This window comes from Halichoerus grypus, chromosome 6 (assembly GCF_964656455.1).
Source record: "Halichoerus grypus chromosome 6, mHalGry1.hap1.1, whole genome shotgun sequence".
NCBI classification, from domain to species: Eukaryota; Metazoa; Chordata; class Mammalia; order Carnivora; family Phocidae; genus Halichoerus; species Halichoerus grypus.
Genome location: NC_135717.1, coordinates 20,758,369 through 20,775,008, shown reverse-complemented (window position 1 = coordinate 20,775,008; position 16,640 = coordinate 20,758,369). Strand labels below are relative to the sequence as shown.

The following is a 16,640-nucleotide window of genomic DNA, read 5'->3' as shown; positions in this document are numbered from 1 at the left end:
TGCAAATCTTAATGTAAGGTACAAACAGGGTCTAAGGTTTGAGTGCCCCCAGAACGACCTTCCTCAGCCCTGCAGACACCCAAACATCATGTAATGACCTAAAGAAACTCCCGGGGCCTCTTCTAGGTTATACATGTAAATAGTTTTCAGTTTTAGGTTTTATGCAAGATTAGATACTGCTCTTTACAGGATGAGTGGTGTTGTCTTTGGCTGTGTGGTCTTAAATGTGTTTCTAATGTGTGTGTCAAATAATTACCTGTTAAACAGACTGCCAATCTGGCTGAAGCCAATGCTTCTGAAGAAGATAAAATTAAAGCAATGATGTCGCAATCTGGCCATGAATACGACCCAATCAAGTAAGTCCATAAATGCTTCATACTAATAGGTACTTTGGGGTGGGTTCCCCCCCCAATCAAAAGCATTGTTTTTTCAAGTTTTTGTGTACATGTAATTTTTTTTCCCTTTCAGTTACATGAAGAAACCTCTAGGTCCACCACCTCCATCTTACACCTGTTTTCGTTGTGGTAAACCTGGCCATTATATTAAGAATTGCCCAACAAATGGGGTAAGTCCAAAGTAAAAACCCTGGTACACTTTATTTTTCTTAATTATTTCTTAGTCATTGTGTTTTTCTTGGTGAATACTGCCTTCACTATGACAATGGCAAATGAGTACAGGCTCTGGAGCCAAATTGCCAGGCTTCAGACCCTGGCTCTGCCACTTAATAGCTGGGTGAGCTTGAGCGAACTACTTGATTCTTCAGGTCTGTCGTTTCTTCTCTGTGAGACCGAGATGCTCATAGCAGTATTTCCCTCACATGGCTATTGTGAGGATTAAAGGAGATCATATGTGTAAAGCACTACAAATAATAGAAGCAGTTAATGAGCACTCTGTGTTAGTTCATATTAAATAAAGGTAACTGCTTTCTTTCTTCCTCCTTTCTCTTTTCCCCTCCGAATAGGATAAAAACTTTGAATCTGGTCCTAGGATTAAAAAGAGCACTGGTATTCCCAGAAGTTTTATGATGGAGGTGAAAGATCCTAACATGAAAGGTGCAATGCTTACCAACACTGGAAAATATGCAATACCAACTATAGATGCGTAAGTATGCGAGTTAGGTATGACCTGTGAGGCCGCCGTCCGGCCAGGCACCAGTACTCTGTAGTCTCAGGCTCGTAACGTGGCTATTTGGATTTCTTGTACGGAGCATTGTATAGCAAGACTGTTAGTCTCCATGTGTTGCATTTCTATGTGAAGAATGAGAGGCTGCAGTCTGCTCCATTAAATGCAAATTTAAAATGGATTTGGGGTTTTTCGTTATCACCGAGTGCCACTTCCCTTGTAGTCTTCTGATTTTTTCCTTTTTCTGTCATACCCTGCTTTCTTCCTCATTCACATACATACTCCCATATAATCTTATATGCTATCTACATTTTTTTAAGTGAAGAAGACAAATATCTTAATCCTTTTGAGAAACAAAAGGCTTAAGCATAAACGTTCTACAAGATTTCAAGGCAAATATAAATGCCAAGAATAAATGAAAAACTGAGTCCTCTTGAATAAGTTCAGATATACTGTGTGAGTGTTAAGATTCTAAAATATGGTTTATTTTATAAGCCATTAGCTTAGAAGAGCTACAGCGCTCTATGCTACAGCTTCGTGCTTATTTTGAATGGGTTTTCAGATTTTACTTAGTCAATTTTAATGAAATGGATAGATGTGAAAACCTAGTGGTAATAGTTCAACTAGGTAACTTCTCATTTTATCTGCTCTTACTGATACATCTAATATTTTCGGTTGCCCTGGGCAGCTGTGAACTCACGTAATATAGAGCACAGTATTAATTGTCCCTTTGGACTGCATTCTCTAACCAGTCCTCCAGTGGATTATGAAGTGAGCACGTCCTCAGGACATACCTTGAGAAACATCAATTTAGAGAATAGCTGGCAATGTTCATAGTGACACAGGGAAAATGTGCAGAAGAACAGTTTTCCTCAGCTTCATGCTGTTGTGTTGAAGCATAGTGAGCAGGTGAGGGTGATGGAGAAAGATGGCTATGCTACAGAAATGATATGGAACAGAGTGGTTTCAAGTATGCGCTTTAGTAATAAGTACCTTGTTTCAGTTCACGGATAGGAATGAATGTTCTTCCAAATTCCCAACCCTGTTCCCTTTCTCAGTTTCACCCCCATCTATTTTTTATCCGTCACCATCCTGTGTTTTGTGGTTCATCTTAGACTAGTCTGTTGTTATGCTGTTTCTAATTCAGACATTTCATACATGCTTCCAAACAACTTAGGTTGAAATGGTTGATTTTTACAGACACAATTTAAGAGCAGACCGCTTCATCTTAATATAATATATACAAGTAAAAGTATTTAAATAGAAATTTGTGTTGGAAAAATTAACACCACCCTTGTGAACCCTAACTAATAATTAACTTCATTGCTTTTGAATGCTGAAATACAAAAGCCCATTTGTGCCAAACACACAGCAAATACTGGGGAAAATGGGAGCCCAAATATTTTAAATGAAACTTTCACCGTCTCCACTAACACCACTGATAAGCAACTCAGACTCTTCTTCTGTTTCTTTTTCTATCCTCTGTTCTCCTCTTTTTTTTTTTTCTTTTCTTTTCTCTCTTTTGGGCAGTGGGAGACTCCTCTTTCACAAATTGGGAACAATGGGGCATAAGCAAATTGATACTTATTTCTGGAATCGTGGTGATGTCTATGGAGCAACTGCAACACAAATAACACACCTAAGGTACCCTACTCCGTACAGCTGAGATTCTTTCATTTCCAGCGTTGAGATTGACACACTCTGTTCCTAATTGAGGTAGAAAGAATCTAGGAATTCCTGTGTTTCATAAATCTGCCTGATTACAGAGAAGATGGGGGTGTTCGAAATAGTGGTGACAAGTCTGAGAATAGTGTATTGTGTTTTTTTCTTTTTAATATATTAAATATACAACATTTCTGCAAAATGCACTTCAACCAAAAAAATGGACCCCATGGTGGAAGTGTTACTTTATATTTTTGTAACACATACTCTGATCACTTAAGTCATTAATATTTCTTAGTTGGCTATAAATAGATTAGTCTCTCTTTTAAAATACTGATAATAAGTAGACCACTGGTTTTGCAGTCTACTTCTAGCTACTGGTGTGGTTGGTAGTGTCCTATTTCCCTTGAGATATCCCCCTTGATTGTGTAATGTCAACACCAATTTCTATTTCCTGTGGTACGACATTCACTCTGGTACCTTCACACATTCTGGGGCTGTTGGACTGTGGAGGGGAAATTTCGCTTGTTTTTCAAGTAATATGGTAGGATAGAGAAAATTGTGGCTAAGGTGTTGTCAGGTCTAAGTTCAAATCCTGTCTCTGCCACTTAAACATAATTTTGTGGCACCGAGTGTGTTCCTTTATTCTCCGGCCCTTAGTTCTAGAGTTGTGGATTCTTAAGATCCTGTTAGCCAGTTTTATAGTGTTTGTTTCTTTTTGTTATACTTGTTTAGGATTTTGTTTTATGTCTTTTTGTTGTTTAGGGGGAGGATGTTCATAATTACTTCCCTTATTTTGGAAGGTATTACACTTGTGTAAACAAATTTAGCATCGTACTGAATTAATAAGTTCCCATTATGGCATAGTAGAACATGTGTGTATCTTGGAAATACTTTGCCTTCTTAACAGTGTTAAAACAGTAAAACCTTCTTTTACAGAGAAGCATATGCAATTGGGAAGAAAGAAAAACCACCTTTCTTACCAGAGGAGCCATCTTCTTCTTCAGAAGAAGATGATCCTATCCCAGATGAATTGTTGTGTCTCATCTGCAAAGATATTATGACTGATGCCGTTGTCATTCCCTGCTGTGGAAACAGTTATTGTGATGAATGTAAGAAACATTGAACCTTCAAAGACATAGATCTTAGAATATGTGTATTTACCTGGAAAGGCTCTAAGCAACATTATAGGTTTTAATAATGAAGTATAAAATGTCAATAATTGGTCAGTTCATCAGTGAGCATTTAATAGCAAGGACCGTCTTTGTCACTGCTTTTTTTTTTTTTTTTTTTTTAAACAACAACCTCATTGTCCTGTTAATTATTAGTTAGAATGGACCACTTCTTATACCTTCATCAGGGTAGCTGTACTGAGGTTTTATGAAATGTAGGATTTTTGTTGCCTATACATTTTAAATGGAATGCAAAATTTTGAAAGCTTTTTGGGCCTTAGGTATTCTGGAAATATTTTTAAATGGTACTTAAATTACCCTTTCCTGGATTGTGAAAAATAGCTTATTCTAAACTTCCTAAGTTTGATTGAGAACTGCTCTCTGTAAAGATACCGCCCAACATTTGACATGTGGTGGCTTGTGACTTTTTTTTCTGATCATTTATATTAGCATTTGTTTTTTTCTGCCACTTATTCTAAATTTGCCCCTTCCTAACCCAGATGAAAATGACATCATCTGAAAATTTCACTGCTCAGTCCTGCTCTGGCCTTTTTCATTTCTAAACATAGCTTTGGAATATAAATCTTTATTTTGGGGTCTCTTTAGTGAAGACCAAAGTCACAAAGAGGTCACTTAAGATTTGTTTCAGAGTATGTCTTAGATTTAATAAGCCACTTCTTACTGGATTTTTTACTGCACTGAAGCATAATCAGTGAGTCTGACTTAGCGTTCCTCCTGTGCGCTGTGCAGGAGGTGCACTGCCCTTCCTGCCTGAATCACCCTTCTGGTCTTTATTCTGTACTTTCCTTATGAGGCTTTTTTTAAAAGCCTGTTAGTCATGTAAAGTTTTATCTTTCTAGACTATATCTTATTTCTTTTGTTTTCCCCTATAATATTCCAACTACTAAACAAAGAGAATAGTATTTAGGAAAGAGTGCTTTTTCTCTTAGTTTAAATGTTTGTTGAAATTATATTCATGATTTCTGTTTTTAAAGGTAGCGAGAAGTTAGCAGAGGAGTGCTATCAGGCGAGAGATTTTACTTCTCAGTATCTTAATCTTAGAAATGATTAGTGATGTGTGCTTGGAAACAGAAATGTAACTGATTAGATATAAGTGGTCTTTGTAATTCATTCTCTAAACATTGAGTTTGTACTCCGATTTTATTAATATTTAAAATATTTGACATAGGTATAAGAACAGCACTCTTGGAATCAGATGATCATACATGTCCAACATGCCATCAAAATGATGTCTCTCCTGATGCTTTAATTGCCAATAAATTCTTACGACAGGTAACTATCTTTGTATCCCTTTTCTGAAAAATTTTTTTAAATTTTTGATTGTTCAGGGGCACCTGGGTGGCTCAGTCATTAAGCGTCTGCCTTCCGCTCAGGTCATGATCCCAGCGGTCCTGGGATCGAGCCCCGCATCAGGCTCCCTGCTCGGCAGGAAGCCTGCTTCTCCCTCTCGCACTCCCCCTGCTTGTGTTCCTGCTCTCGCTGTCTCTCTGTCAAATAAATAAGTAAAATCTTTAAAAAAATTTTTTTTTGATTATTTAAACTGTACTTGAGTAAATACAGCCTTACATTTTCCTGCATTTTTCTCTTTGGTATATATAGGCTGTTAATAACTTCAAAAATGAAACTGGTTATACAAAAAGACTACGAAAACAGTTACCCCCACCACCACCCCCAGTACCACCTCCGAGACCACTCATCCAGCGGAACCTACAACCTCTGATGAGATCTCCAATATCAAGACAACAGGATCCTCTGATGATTCCAGTGACATCTTCATCAACTCACCCAGCTCCTTCTATGTCTTCATTAACTTCTAACCCGTCTTCCTTGGCCCCTCCTGTGCCTGGAAATTCATCTTCTACCCCAGCTCCTGTACCTGATATAACTGCGACAGTCTCCATATCAGTCCACTCAGAAAAATCAGATGGACCTTTCCGGTAAGTCTGTGTGCAGCTCTCACTGTTCAGAAACAAGTGAGATCAGTAATACAGTTTTTTATTGTTGTATGTTGCTCTAGCAGTTGTAGTGGCCTGCAGTATGTATCATCCTTGTGAATCATTGTGCTCAGTAAGGTGGAGGAATAAAGTAACCCTCTTCTAAAGCTTTCCTTGTAAGAGATGACTTAGTCTTAATTGGAGGAACAGGTAAATGAAGGAGATTCACTCGGCAAATGATTAAGCATCCCAAGGTCAAGGACTATACAAGTTGCCAAGAACCCTTGTTAAATGTCGAATCATAAAGAGAATTCACTTGTGGTCGTAATGGTGGTAGTAGAAAGAGTCCATCTGAGCAGAACTAAGCACAATTTGGATCGGTGGAGTAGAGGGGATAAAACATTGGTGGCAGTAGAGAAGTCAGAAACAATTGTTTTGGAGCAAAATTAGGTAGAAGACGACCAATGAAAACTCACTTAAATCCTACCACTTCAGACACAAAAAGGACCTTTGACCGTGTCATCCAGTGGCTCATAAATTCTTAAAGAATCAGCCACTTTTAAAAAAAAAAATAGATGCCAGAGATCTGTACAGACCTACTGAAGCAAAAATCTTGAGGACTGGGATGTATATGGAAGACGTCTCACTGATTTTCTGTGATTAACAGTGGGAATGAGTCTCAGGGTTCATTGGCTTTTCTAAGATTACCCCTTTGATTCAGTGGTGGAGCTGGAAGTAGAATTCACTCTTAATCCTGTCTTCTTTAGGTCCCACACTTTTGACTTTTTTTTTTTTTAAGCTTTATTCTTAGAACTGAACTGGTTTCTATCATAGCTATCACAGATGGGACTCCTTAAGGAGATTCCTTCTTTTTACTTACACTGTGTGTTTGAGGAACTGTGCAAAGGTCTAGGCTTCTCACTTTCCTCCAGAGTTTTCTTCAGCTTTGATTTAACTCACCTTAGTGCAGGTGGTGGGTGAACGACTTAATAATAATACGTAAATTTTTTACTCTAATCCTCCATTTCTGATGACTTCTTAATGTATTGCAAACTACATTGTTTTGTAGGGACTCTGATAGTAAAATACTGCCGGCTGCGGCCCTTGCGCCCGAGCACTCCAAGGGTGCCTCTTCAATCGCAATCACTGCTCTTATGGAGGAGAAGGTAAGTTTGATTGGCTTTTAAATGTGGAGATTTGTCTTACAGTTTTTCTTCCGGGTTTTGTTTGTTTTTTAACTCTCCCTCTTTGTCTTTTTTTTTTTTTTTTAACTATTTCTTTTTATTCATGTTTTTATCCTACAGGGTTACCAGGTGCCTGTACTTGGAACCCCGTCTTTGCTTGGACAGTCACTATTGCATGGACAGTTGATCCCCACAACTGGTGAGTAAAATCATTCTGGTTTGAACATTTTCTCCTTTCGAAAATAGTTGTAACTTTACTTAACATGCGATTTCATATTTACCTATTGTTTTTGTTTCCAAGGTCCAGTAAGAATAAATACTGCTCGTCCAGGTGGTGGTCGACCAGGTTGGGAACAGTAAGTATATGTTTAAAAATCTACAAATGATTGCTTTTGAACTAGATAATGGGAATTAGAATCTAATGTGTTGGTGAATATTTTTTATTGTAAACTCCTCTTTTGTATGCCACGTTAACATAGTTTTCATGTAAAGTGTCATAAATTCAAGATTATGTGAAGAACTATTTTCTAGAAGAATGAGTAATTCTTTTCTTAAAATGGTAAAATATAAATTCTTATCAATTCTTGTTACTTTCATGTCTTACCAAATGGTGATCTTGACAGGATCTCAGTTCATGGATAAGTAGTAATTGAAAGTAGTATTTTTTTTTTTGAAAGAGTATTTTAAATGTTGAATCACTTATTGTGCTAATAGATTGAACTTTTTCCTAGCCTTAATATGGATTTTCAGAATTTGATTTGAGTAAACACATATTAAGGCTACCAAACAGTTTCTCATTTTGAATAGTCTGTGTTAGTGGAATTTTATTACATATTAAAATCTATAGGATTTTGATCTTTGTATTGATAATGGTCTGTGGCACTAAAAATTAGTGTATTTATTTATGAATGGTCTTTATACAATCATTTCTGTTTCTATATATAAACAGGCTTATATATTTATATAAACTGGCTTATATTCTAAAATTTTGATCTGTTTGTTTGAAAGATAAGTCAGATTTTTTATTTTCAAGAGTATGCTAAATGAGAGACTTAGCAGATTGTGTCGGTAGAAGGAATACAGGATTTGGAGACCAGTAGGCTTGGGTTGGAATCCCAGCCCCTGCACTTAGCAGCTACATGACCCTTGGGCATGCAGTTTTACTCCTCAGCTCCATTGCCTCATCTGCAGAATTGGAACAGTGCTAGTTCCTTAGCTGCACAGTGCCCAGCAGATAAAAGGGCTCTGTTTCTCTTGTAACAAGTTCACAGTCACTTGTAGAATGCTAAATGGAATACCATATTGTGAAAAATATTGTACGTTGAGGTTTAATTATTGTCACAATAGTTAATCGAAAAAATAGTTTAAGTAAATGTAATACTTGCTCATATCCCCTCTATCTGGAAAAAATTTCATAATGGGGATCAGGGAGAAGAAAAAATTTCTAGTTAAAATATGTGTCTTAAAGTCCACACACTAAGAGATCCTGTGTTATACTCAAGCCCATTTTATCTTTCCTCACAGTTCCAATAAGCTTGGATATCTGGTTTCTCCACCGCAGCAAATTAGAAGGGGGGAGAGGAGCTGCTACAGGTAGGCTTTTTAAACATCTTGAAAAACTGTAATCTGATGACATGCTGAAAAATATAACAAAGAAATTAAAGTACAGCAGTGGCAGGGGAGGGAGGTCATTTGGTTTATGCTTATCTCACTTAAGTCCTCAGGAGTTGCCCTTGAGGCCTAGAGAAAAATAGATTACATTTAGTCTTTTAAATGATGGTTTTAGGCTACATCTTTAATACTCCTTCCCAGTGACTACTTTCTCCAAGCACACAGCAGAATATTAGCTCACATGCTCTTTTGAGGGTAGAAGGAAGTCGTTACGGTCCAGACAGTATTTAAGGTGACAGTTTAATTTAAGATGAAAGTTAACTTGCTCACCTCCCAAGTGTGAAGACTTGCATTTATTTCTCTTCTAGACTCCATTGTCTGAATCTTCTCCCACCTTCTCTTTTCCAAAAGAAGAGACAAAGAAATTGTTCGGGGCTTTTGCCCTGGACAGGCAAAAGCAATGTTACTCTTCGAAGCCCTAAGTCTTATTATCTAGGTCACACTCGCCACCAGGGTAAAGGGCCTCTAAATTAACTCTATAACAAGAATATTAAGGTTTATCTTCTAGTGCTGCATTGAGAATTGCTAAGTAATAACTTTGTTACTAGATCACGTGTTAATAGAAGATAATATTTACTAATTCAGACTCTGAAAAGAGGCTTAAACTCTAAACCCCTGCTGCTGCTGTTGTGTACCAGTTATTCATAATTTAAAGAACCTTTAGCTTAACAGAAATAAGCCCACCTTTTAAAGAAGCCACTATTTCTTTGATGAGGGACAATTCAGAAACTTTGGCCAGCACTGTTATTTTCACCCAACCTTTAGAAATAAAACATTGAGATTTTTAGTTGTTAATTACAAATGTTAAGAGTAGTACTTATTTTCTTGAGGATGAAAGGTAGAGCATAGGGAATATAATCAATGGTATTGTGATAGTGTAGTATGGTGACAGGAGTTACACTGTGAGCCTCACATAAGGTATAGACCTATTGAATCACTGTGTTGCACACCTGAAACAAATGTAACCTTGTGTGTCAACTATACTTCCAGTTTTTTAAAAAATGTAACCAATTAATAAAAAGTACTTTAAATGCAAAAACAAAACAAAACCAAAAAGCTATGAAGCCATTTAAAACTGTTTCTAAAGACATTTTAATGACATCAAGAAATGCTCATGATATACATAATGTCAGGTGAAATATAAAATTATGAAAATCAAAAATACCTTGTATTTAGGTATTTTTGAAGTACCACTTAGAAGGATCCTTTCCACACTTCCTACCTCAAAGGATTACAGGAAGTGGTTTTTATTCATTGAAAGTGTTGGTCTGGAAGGCATTTTGGGGAGGCCTAGGTCAGAGAGCCATTAACCTTGTCAGTTCCTTTAAATGACAGATTAGGAAGTCACAAAAGATCTTTGTGGAGTGAAAAAAAAAAAAAGATCTTTGTGGAGTGATAATAAATCTGAACTTCACAAAAGAGAACTTCTAAATATAGCGTCTCCATAGAGAGAAGGCCCTATAAACTTGTATCATTTTGGTCCCCAAGTGGCCTTAAAAATTATATTTTCATATAAATAAGTTCCTATTCTTATTTGAATAGTTGATTCTATTCCATCATTTATAAGTTTGAAGATAATTATGGATAGAAAAGACAAGCTTATTTGTCTTGTCTTGGTTGATTTTAGTTTGAAGGAATAATATCTCGGATTTATTTCTCCAGAAGTATAAACCGCGGACGACACCACAGCGAAAGATCACAGAGAACTCAAGGCCCGTCACTACCAGCAACTCCAGTTTTTGTGCCTGTGCCACCCCCTCCTTTGTACCCGCCCCCACCCCATACACTTCCTCTCCCTCCAGGTGTGCCTCCTCCACAGTTCTCTCCTCAGTTTCCTCCTGGCCAGCCACCACCTGCTGGCTATAGTGTCCCTCCTCCAGGCTTTCCTCCAGCTCCGGCCAATTTATCGACAACTTGGGTATCATCAGGAGTGCAGACAGCTCACTCAAATACCATCCCAACAACACAAGCACCCCCGTTGTCCAGGGAAGAATTCTATAGAGAGCAACGACGGCTAAAAGAAGAGTGAGTGTTTTAATTTGAAATTCTCATACACTTTCATTTTCTGATGTAACATTAAAAACCAGGTGTCTTTGGAAACATTTTCTAGTGTTTCCAGTTAGTACAAGAAAAATCACCTAAAAATTAAACCAAAGCCATACAAGCAACTTCCTCAGGGATTCTTAGTTATTTATAGTTTTAAAGTGGAAAACTAATGGCAATTTCATTCATTTCATTCATGATCTAATTACATTTGTCTTGTTAGTTTTCTTAAATGGTTTTTGTTAACTTTCACTCTTTAACTTTATTTTACTAGGGAAAAGAAAAAGTCCAAGCTAGATGAGTTTACAAATGATTTTGCTAAGGAATTGATGGAATACAAAAAGATTCAAAAGGAGCGTAGGCGCTCATTTTCCAGGTTAGTGTTTTGCAAGCCTTCACAACAGAATTACAAATGGGACTTTGAATATCCAGGGATTAGCTATGGATATAAATAACATTGCACTTACGGAATTTTTTTGATTCGGTCTAGGTTTATAGAAATGGACATGTAGCTTATTTCCCAATATCTGTTTATTGAAATAATGTCTCAATGTAAATTCTATTGTGTAGAACTAGCAGTTATGGGGATGAAATTGCCCTTGTCCCTCGAAGTTATTTGTAGCGTGAAATAATTGGGAGATGTTTGTGGAAGGAAAGAAATAGAGAAATAGCCGAAGAACATTTCTGAGGACCCTTTTACCTGAGGCTACAGCTTCTTGCTGGAACATTAACCTGTGTAATTGATGAAGTAGTGGTAGAATACAGATTGCTTTATTGATAGAAAAACTGAATTATAAAAATTCCCTGGAAGTTTGTTTAAAAGACTTATTTTTTAAGCTTACATTTCAAATGTGGTTCCTTTCAAAGCTAGACTATTGGCCAACGTAGGACAAAGAAATTACTCCTACTTAAATAACCAGATAGGAAGTAAAATTTAAATTTAATTGGCATTTTGTTTAATGTTAATTAGCTCATATAACTCACGGTACATTAATGCGCTTCACTCTTAATTGTCAAGATTTCACTTTTGTTTTGTAACAAGTGATTGCTCTGATCTTTGTGTACTTTATTCCATTCCAGTAGAGGTCACTGTGCCTCTTTAATCATCTAAGATGAAATTTGATATAAAGATGGAACCGTGAGGAGAGCATGCTAGAATCTGAGTCTGTATTTTATTTTGTATATATTTCTCAACTATCAACTATTGTTTTGTTTTTGTTTTTAGGTCTAAATCTCCCTATAGTGGTTCATCATATTCAAGAAGTTCATATACTTATTCTAAGTCAAGATCTGGTTCAACACGTTCACGTTCTTATTCTCGATCATTTAGCCGCTCACACTCTCGTTCCTATTCACGATCTCCTCCATACCCCAGAAGAGGCAGAGGCAAGAGCCGAAATTACCGTTCACGGTCTAGATCTCATGGATATCATCGATCTAGGTCAAGGTCACCCCCATATAGACGATACCATTCACGGTCAAGATCTCCTCAAGCATTTAGGGGACAGTCTCCTAATAAACGTAACGTGCCTCAAGGGGAAACAGAACGTGAATATTTTAATAGATACAGAGAAGTTCCGCCACCTTATGACATGAAAGCTTATTATGGGAGGAGTGTTGACTTTAGAGACCCATTTGAAAAAGAGCGTTACCGAGAATGGGAGAGAAAATATAGAGAGTGGTATGAAAAGTACTATAAAATAGGTTATGCTGCTGGAGCACAGCCTAGACCATCAGCAAATAGAGAGAACTTTTCTCCAGAGAGGTTTTTACCTCTTAATATCAGGAATTCTCCCTTCACAAGAGGCCGCAGAGAAGATTATGCTGGTGGACAAAGCCATAGAAGTCGAAATTTAGGTGGCAACTATCCAGAAAAGCTTTCAACAAGAGACAGTCACAATCAGAAGGACAGCACAAAGTCGAAAGAGAAGGAGAGTGAAAATGCTCCAGGAGATGGTAAAGGAAACAAACATAAGAAACATAGGAAAAGAAGAAAGGGGGAGGAAAGTGAAGGCTTTCTAAACCCTGAGTTATTAGAAACTTCTAGGAAATCGAGAGAACCTACAAGTGGTGAAGAAAATAAAACAGATTCATTGTTTGTTCTCCCAAGTCGAGATGATGCTACACCTGTTAGAGATGAGCCAATGGATGCAGAATCTATCACTTTTAAATCAGTGTCTGAAAAAGACAAGAGGGAGAAAGACAAACCAAAAGCAAAAAGTGATAAGACCAAACGGAAAAATGATGGTTCTACTGTGTCCAAAAAAGAAAACATTGCAAAACCTGCTAAGGGACCTCAAGAAAAACTAGATGGAGAGCGTGAAAAATCTCCTCGATCTGAACCTCCACTTAAAAAAGCCAAAGAGGAGACTCCAAAGACTGACAATGCTAAATCATCATCTTCCTCCCAAAAAGATGAAAAGATCATTGGTACCCCCAGGAAAGCTCACTCTAAGTCGGCAAAAGAACACCAAGAGACAAAACCAGTCAAAGAGGAAAAAGTGAAGAAGGATTACTCCAAAGATGTCAAATCAGAAAAGCTAACTAATAAGGAAGACAAGGCCAAGAAGCCTAGTGAGAAAAGTAAGCCACCTGACAGCAAGGGAGAAAAAAGAAAAAGAAAAACTGAAGAAAAGGGTGTAGATAAAGATTTTGAATCCTCTTCAATGAAAGTCTCTAAACTAGAAGTAACCGAAATAGTGAAACCATCACCAAAGCGGAAAATGGAACCGGATATTGAAAAGATGGATAGGACCCCTGAGAAAGACAAAACTTCATCATCAACTGCCCCAGCCAAAAAAATCAAGCTCAACAGAGAAACGGGTAAAAAAATTGGAAGTACAGAAAATGTATCTAATACAAAAGAAACCACTGAAAAATTGGAATCAACATCTAGCAAAGTTAAACAAGAAAAAGTCAAAGGAAAGGTCAGACGAAAAGTAGCTGGAGCTGAAGGATCCAGCTCAACGCTTGTGGATTATACCAGGTAACTGATTATGGGTGGTTGGGTGTGGATGTTTGGGGAAAGAATTCCTTTAATTTTATCAATGCTTGTAATTCTAAAGTGTAGTATGTTAATTAAGAAGGGGTTAGGCTGGTTTATTCATGTCTTTAAAGAAAGGAGTTGAAGGTTGTAAGTAGATTTTGTGGGTGAGCCTTTTTTTTTAACACAATCCTACATTTAAATCATTTAATCTCAGAGTAGGGCCATTGGCTTTTGAGGACGTTTATGTTTCAGTTAGCCTTTTTTATATTTATCAGTGTTGAGTAGTAGTAAATTCTTCATTAAATTCATCATAAATTAACTATTTTAATTTTTTTTTAGTACGAGCTCAACTGGAGGCAGTCCTGTGCGGAAATCTGAAGAAAAAACAGATACCAAACGAACTGTCATTAAAACTATGGAAGAGTATAATAATGACAATACAGCTCCTGCTGAAGATGTTATTATTATGATTCAGGTTCCTCAGTCCAAATGGGATAAAGATGACTTTGAATCTGAAGAAGAAGATGTTAAGACCACACAGCCTATATCAAGTGTAGGAAAACCTGCCAGTGTTATTAAAAATGTTAGCACTAAACCCTTAAATACAGTCAAGTATACTGAAAAAGAAAGCGAGTCATCAGAGAAAATTCAGAAACTCACCAAGGAAGTGAGCCATGAACTTATACAACATGAGATCAAAAGTTCAAAGAACTCTGCATCCAGTGAAAAGGGGAAGACCAAAGATCGAGATCATTCAGTGTTGGAGAAGGAAAACCCTGAGAAGAGGAAGAACAGCGCTCAGCCAGAGAAAGATAGTAACTTGGACCGTCTGAATGAACAAGGAAATTTTAAAAGTCTGTCTCAATCTTCCAAAGAGACGAGAACTTCAGATAAGCATGATTCTGTTCGAGGTTCTTCAACTAAAGACTTTACCCCCAACAGAGACAAAAAAACTGACTATGACAACAGAGAATACTCAAGTTCCAAACGTAGAGATGAAAGGAATGAATTAACAAGAAGGAAAGACTCTCCTTCTCGAAGTAAAGATTCTGCATCTGGACAGAAAACTAAGCCACGGGAGGAGAGAGATTTGCCCAAGAAGGGAACAGGAGATTCCAAAAAGAGCAATTCCAGTCCCTCAAGAGACAAAAAACCTCATGATCACAAAGCCACTTATGATACTAAACGCCCAAGTGAAGAGACAAAACCTGTAGATAAAAATCCTTGTAAAGATCGTGAGAAGCACATGTTAGAAGCAAGGAACAGTAAAGAGTCAAGTGGCAATAAATTACCATATGTGCTTAACCCACCAGACCCACAGACTGAAAAAGAGCAAGTTCCTGGGCAGACTGACAAGAATGCGGTGAAGCCGAAACCGCAGTTAAGTCACTCCTCCCGACTTTCCTCCGACTTAACTAGAGAAACTGATGAAGCTGCTTTTGAACCAGACTATAATGAAAGTGACAGTGAAAGCAATGTGTCTGTAAAAGAGGAGGAAACTTCAGGAAAAGTTTCTAAGGAACTGAAAGATAAAGTCGTGGAGAAAGCAAAAGACAGCCTGGACCCAGCAGCAGGCGGCCAGGTAGGCACAGCCAGGAGCCAGAGTCAAAGCAGCCCTAGTGTTAGTCCAAGTAGAAGTCATAGCCCTTCTGGAAGCCAGACCCGAAGCCACAGCAGTAGTGCCAGCTCTGCAGAGAGTCAGGACAGCAAGAAGAAGAAGAAGAAGAAGGAAAAGAAAAAGCACAAGAAACATAAAAAACATAAGAAGCATAAGAAGCATGCGGGCGCCGAAGTAGAATTGGAAAAAAGCCAAAAACACAAACACAAGAAAAAGAAGTCAAAGAAGAGCAAAGATAAAGAAAAGGAGAAGGAGAAAGATGACCAAAAAGTGAAATCTGTCCCGGTATAAAAGGACAGATTTTTAAAAATTGACTTAATTACTAAGTCATCTGTATTAAATTTTGTTATAATGTAAAGAGATTCAAGCCTTGTAAATAATGATATGGAAGACCCTGTGCTGCACTTAAAATATTGCTGCTTGATTATTTGATTTTTACATCAGAGCTTTATAACACGAACTTTTGTACAGAATTGTGAGTTGTGACCATGTAACATGAGAGGTTTTGCTAGGGCCTATTATTTTTAACCACCATTAATTAGTTGGGGTGGAGTTTACTGTACTGTGAAATTTTCACATTTGAATTTTTTTAATTGCCTGGCAAAAGCTGGTATCAGTTCTAAAATATCAGCAGAATGATTTGCTGAATTCATTACAACCCCGTTATGTCACTTTTTGATTACAATAAAAGTTTTCAGTAAACTTTTCAAATGTCGAATATCTGTGTTATTTGAAGGAAGTGTGTCATGTCTCTTCCCCCTTCCATTTCCTCATTTAAAATAGCCTTTGAGCCTGTAGTGTAAGCTGCACCAAATATACAAAATTACGAAGTAAACATGGTAGGTAGACTTCATCAGTGGGCCGGTAGTAGGTGGCCAGAAATAAGAAATCAGGATTAATTGGAGAGCTAGTTGAAAAAAAATCTAAAAGGGTCTTATAGTAATTAGAAGTTTGGACTTGAATTTTAGCGATGAGGTATTGTGATTTGTTTATGGTTCTTTTTCTTAAAACCCTGATAAACAAGTGTTAAATTCCTCGATAAAGTGCCAGCGAAAGCACACAGTCATGAGCGTCTGTGGCCTGCCTGGTCTGCCCCATTGACAAGAGCAAGCAGGAGGAGGTCCAGGAGCACTGGGTTAGACTATAATGGGCTCTTTGGGGCTGTGGTTCAGGAAGTTACCGTAGGCAATGAAAAGCTATTGAAAGGGTTTGGGGAGTTAGGGTAAG

The 16,640-nt window shown here is 37.5% G+C and overlaps 1 protein-coding gene across 6 annotated transcripts in view; it reads left to right on the top strand.

Annotated features, from left to right (window-relative positions):
* The window catches only part of RBBP6 (RB binding protein 6, ubiquitin ligase), a 37,649-nt gene extending 21,525 nt beyond the window's left edge, over positions 1 to 16,124 (top strand). For 3 of the 6 annotated variants that reach the window (XM_078074681.1, XM_036124339.2, XM_078074680.1), the window contains 15 exons: positions 268 to 356; positions 469 to 565; positions 962 to 1,101; positions 2,653 to 2,766; positions 3,724 to 3,896; positions 5,146 to 5,249; positions 5,577 to 5,914; positions 6,981 to 7,077; positions 7,216 to 7,294; positions 7,397 to 7,451; positions 8,620 to 8,688; positions 10,429 to 10,791; positions 11,084 to 11,185; positions 12,035 to 13,795; positions 14,135 to 16,124. In XM_078074681.1, coding sequence (XP_077930807.1) covers positions 268 to 356; positions 469 to 565; positions 962 to 1,101; positions 2,653 to 2,766; positions 3,724 to 3,896; positions 5,146 to 5,249; positions 5,577 to 5,914; positions 6,981 to 7,077; positions 7,216 to 7,294; positions 7,397 to 7,451; positions 8,620 to 8,688; positions 10,429 to 10,791; positions 11,084 to 11,185; positions 12,035 to 13,795; positions 14,135 to 15,704 — 5,151 coding nt within the window. In that variant the 3' untranslated portion in view covers positions 15,705 to 16,124. The remainder of the gene's footprint in view (positions 1 to 267; positions 357 to 468; positions 566 to 961; positions 1,102 to 2,652; positions 2,767 to 3,723; positions 3,897 to 5,145; positions 5,250 to 5,576; positions 5,915 to 6,980; positions 7,078 to 7,215; positions 7,295 to 7,396; positions 7,452 to 8,619; positions 8,689 to 10,428; positions 10,792 to 11,083; positions 11,186 to 12,034; positions 13,796 to 14,134) is intronic. The other 3 variants (XM_078074683.1, XM_078074682.1, XM_036124331.2) reach the window with 3 other exon arrangements.
* Positions 16,125 to 16,640: the final 516 nt, after the last annotated feature.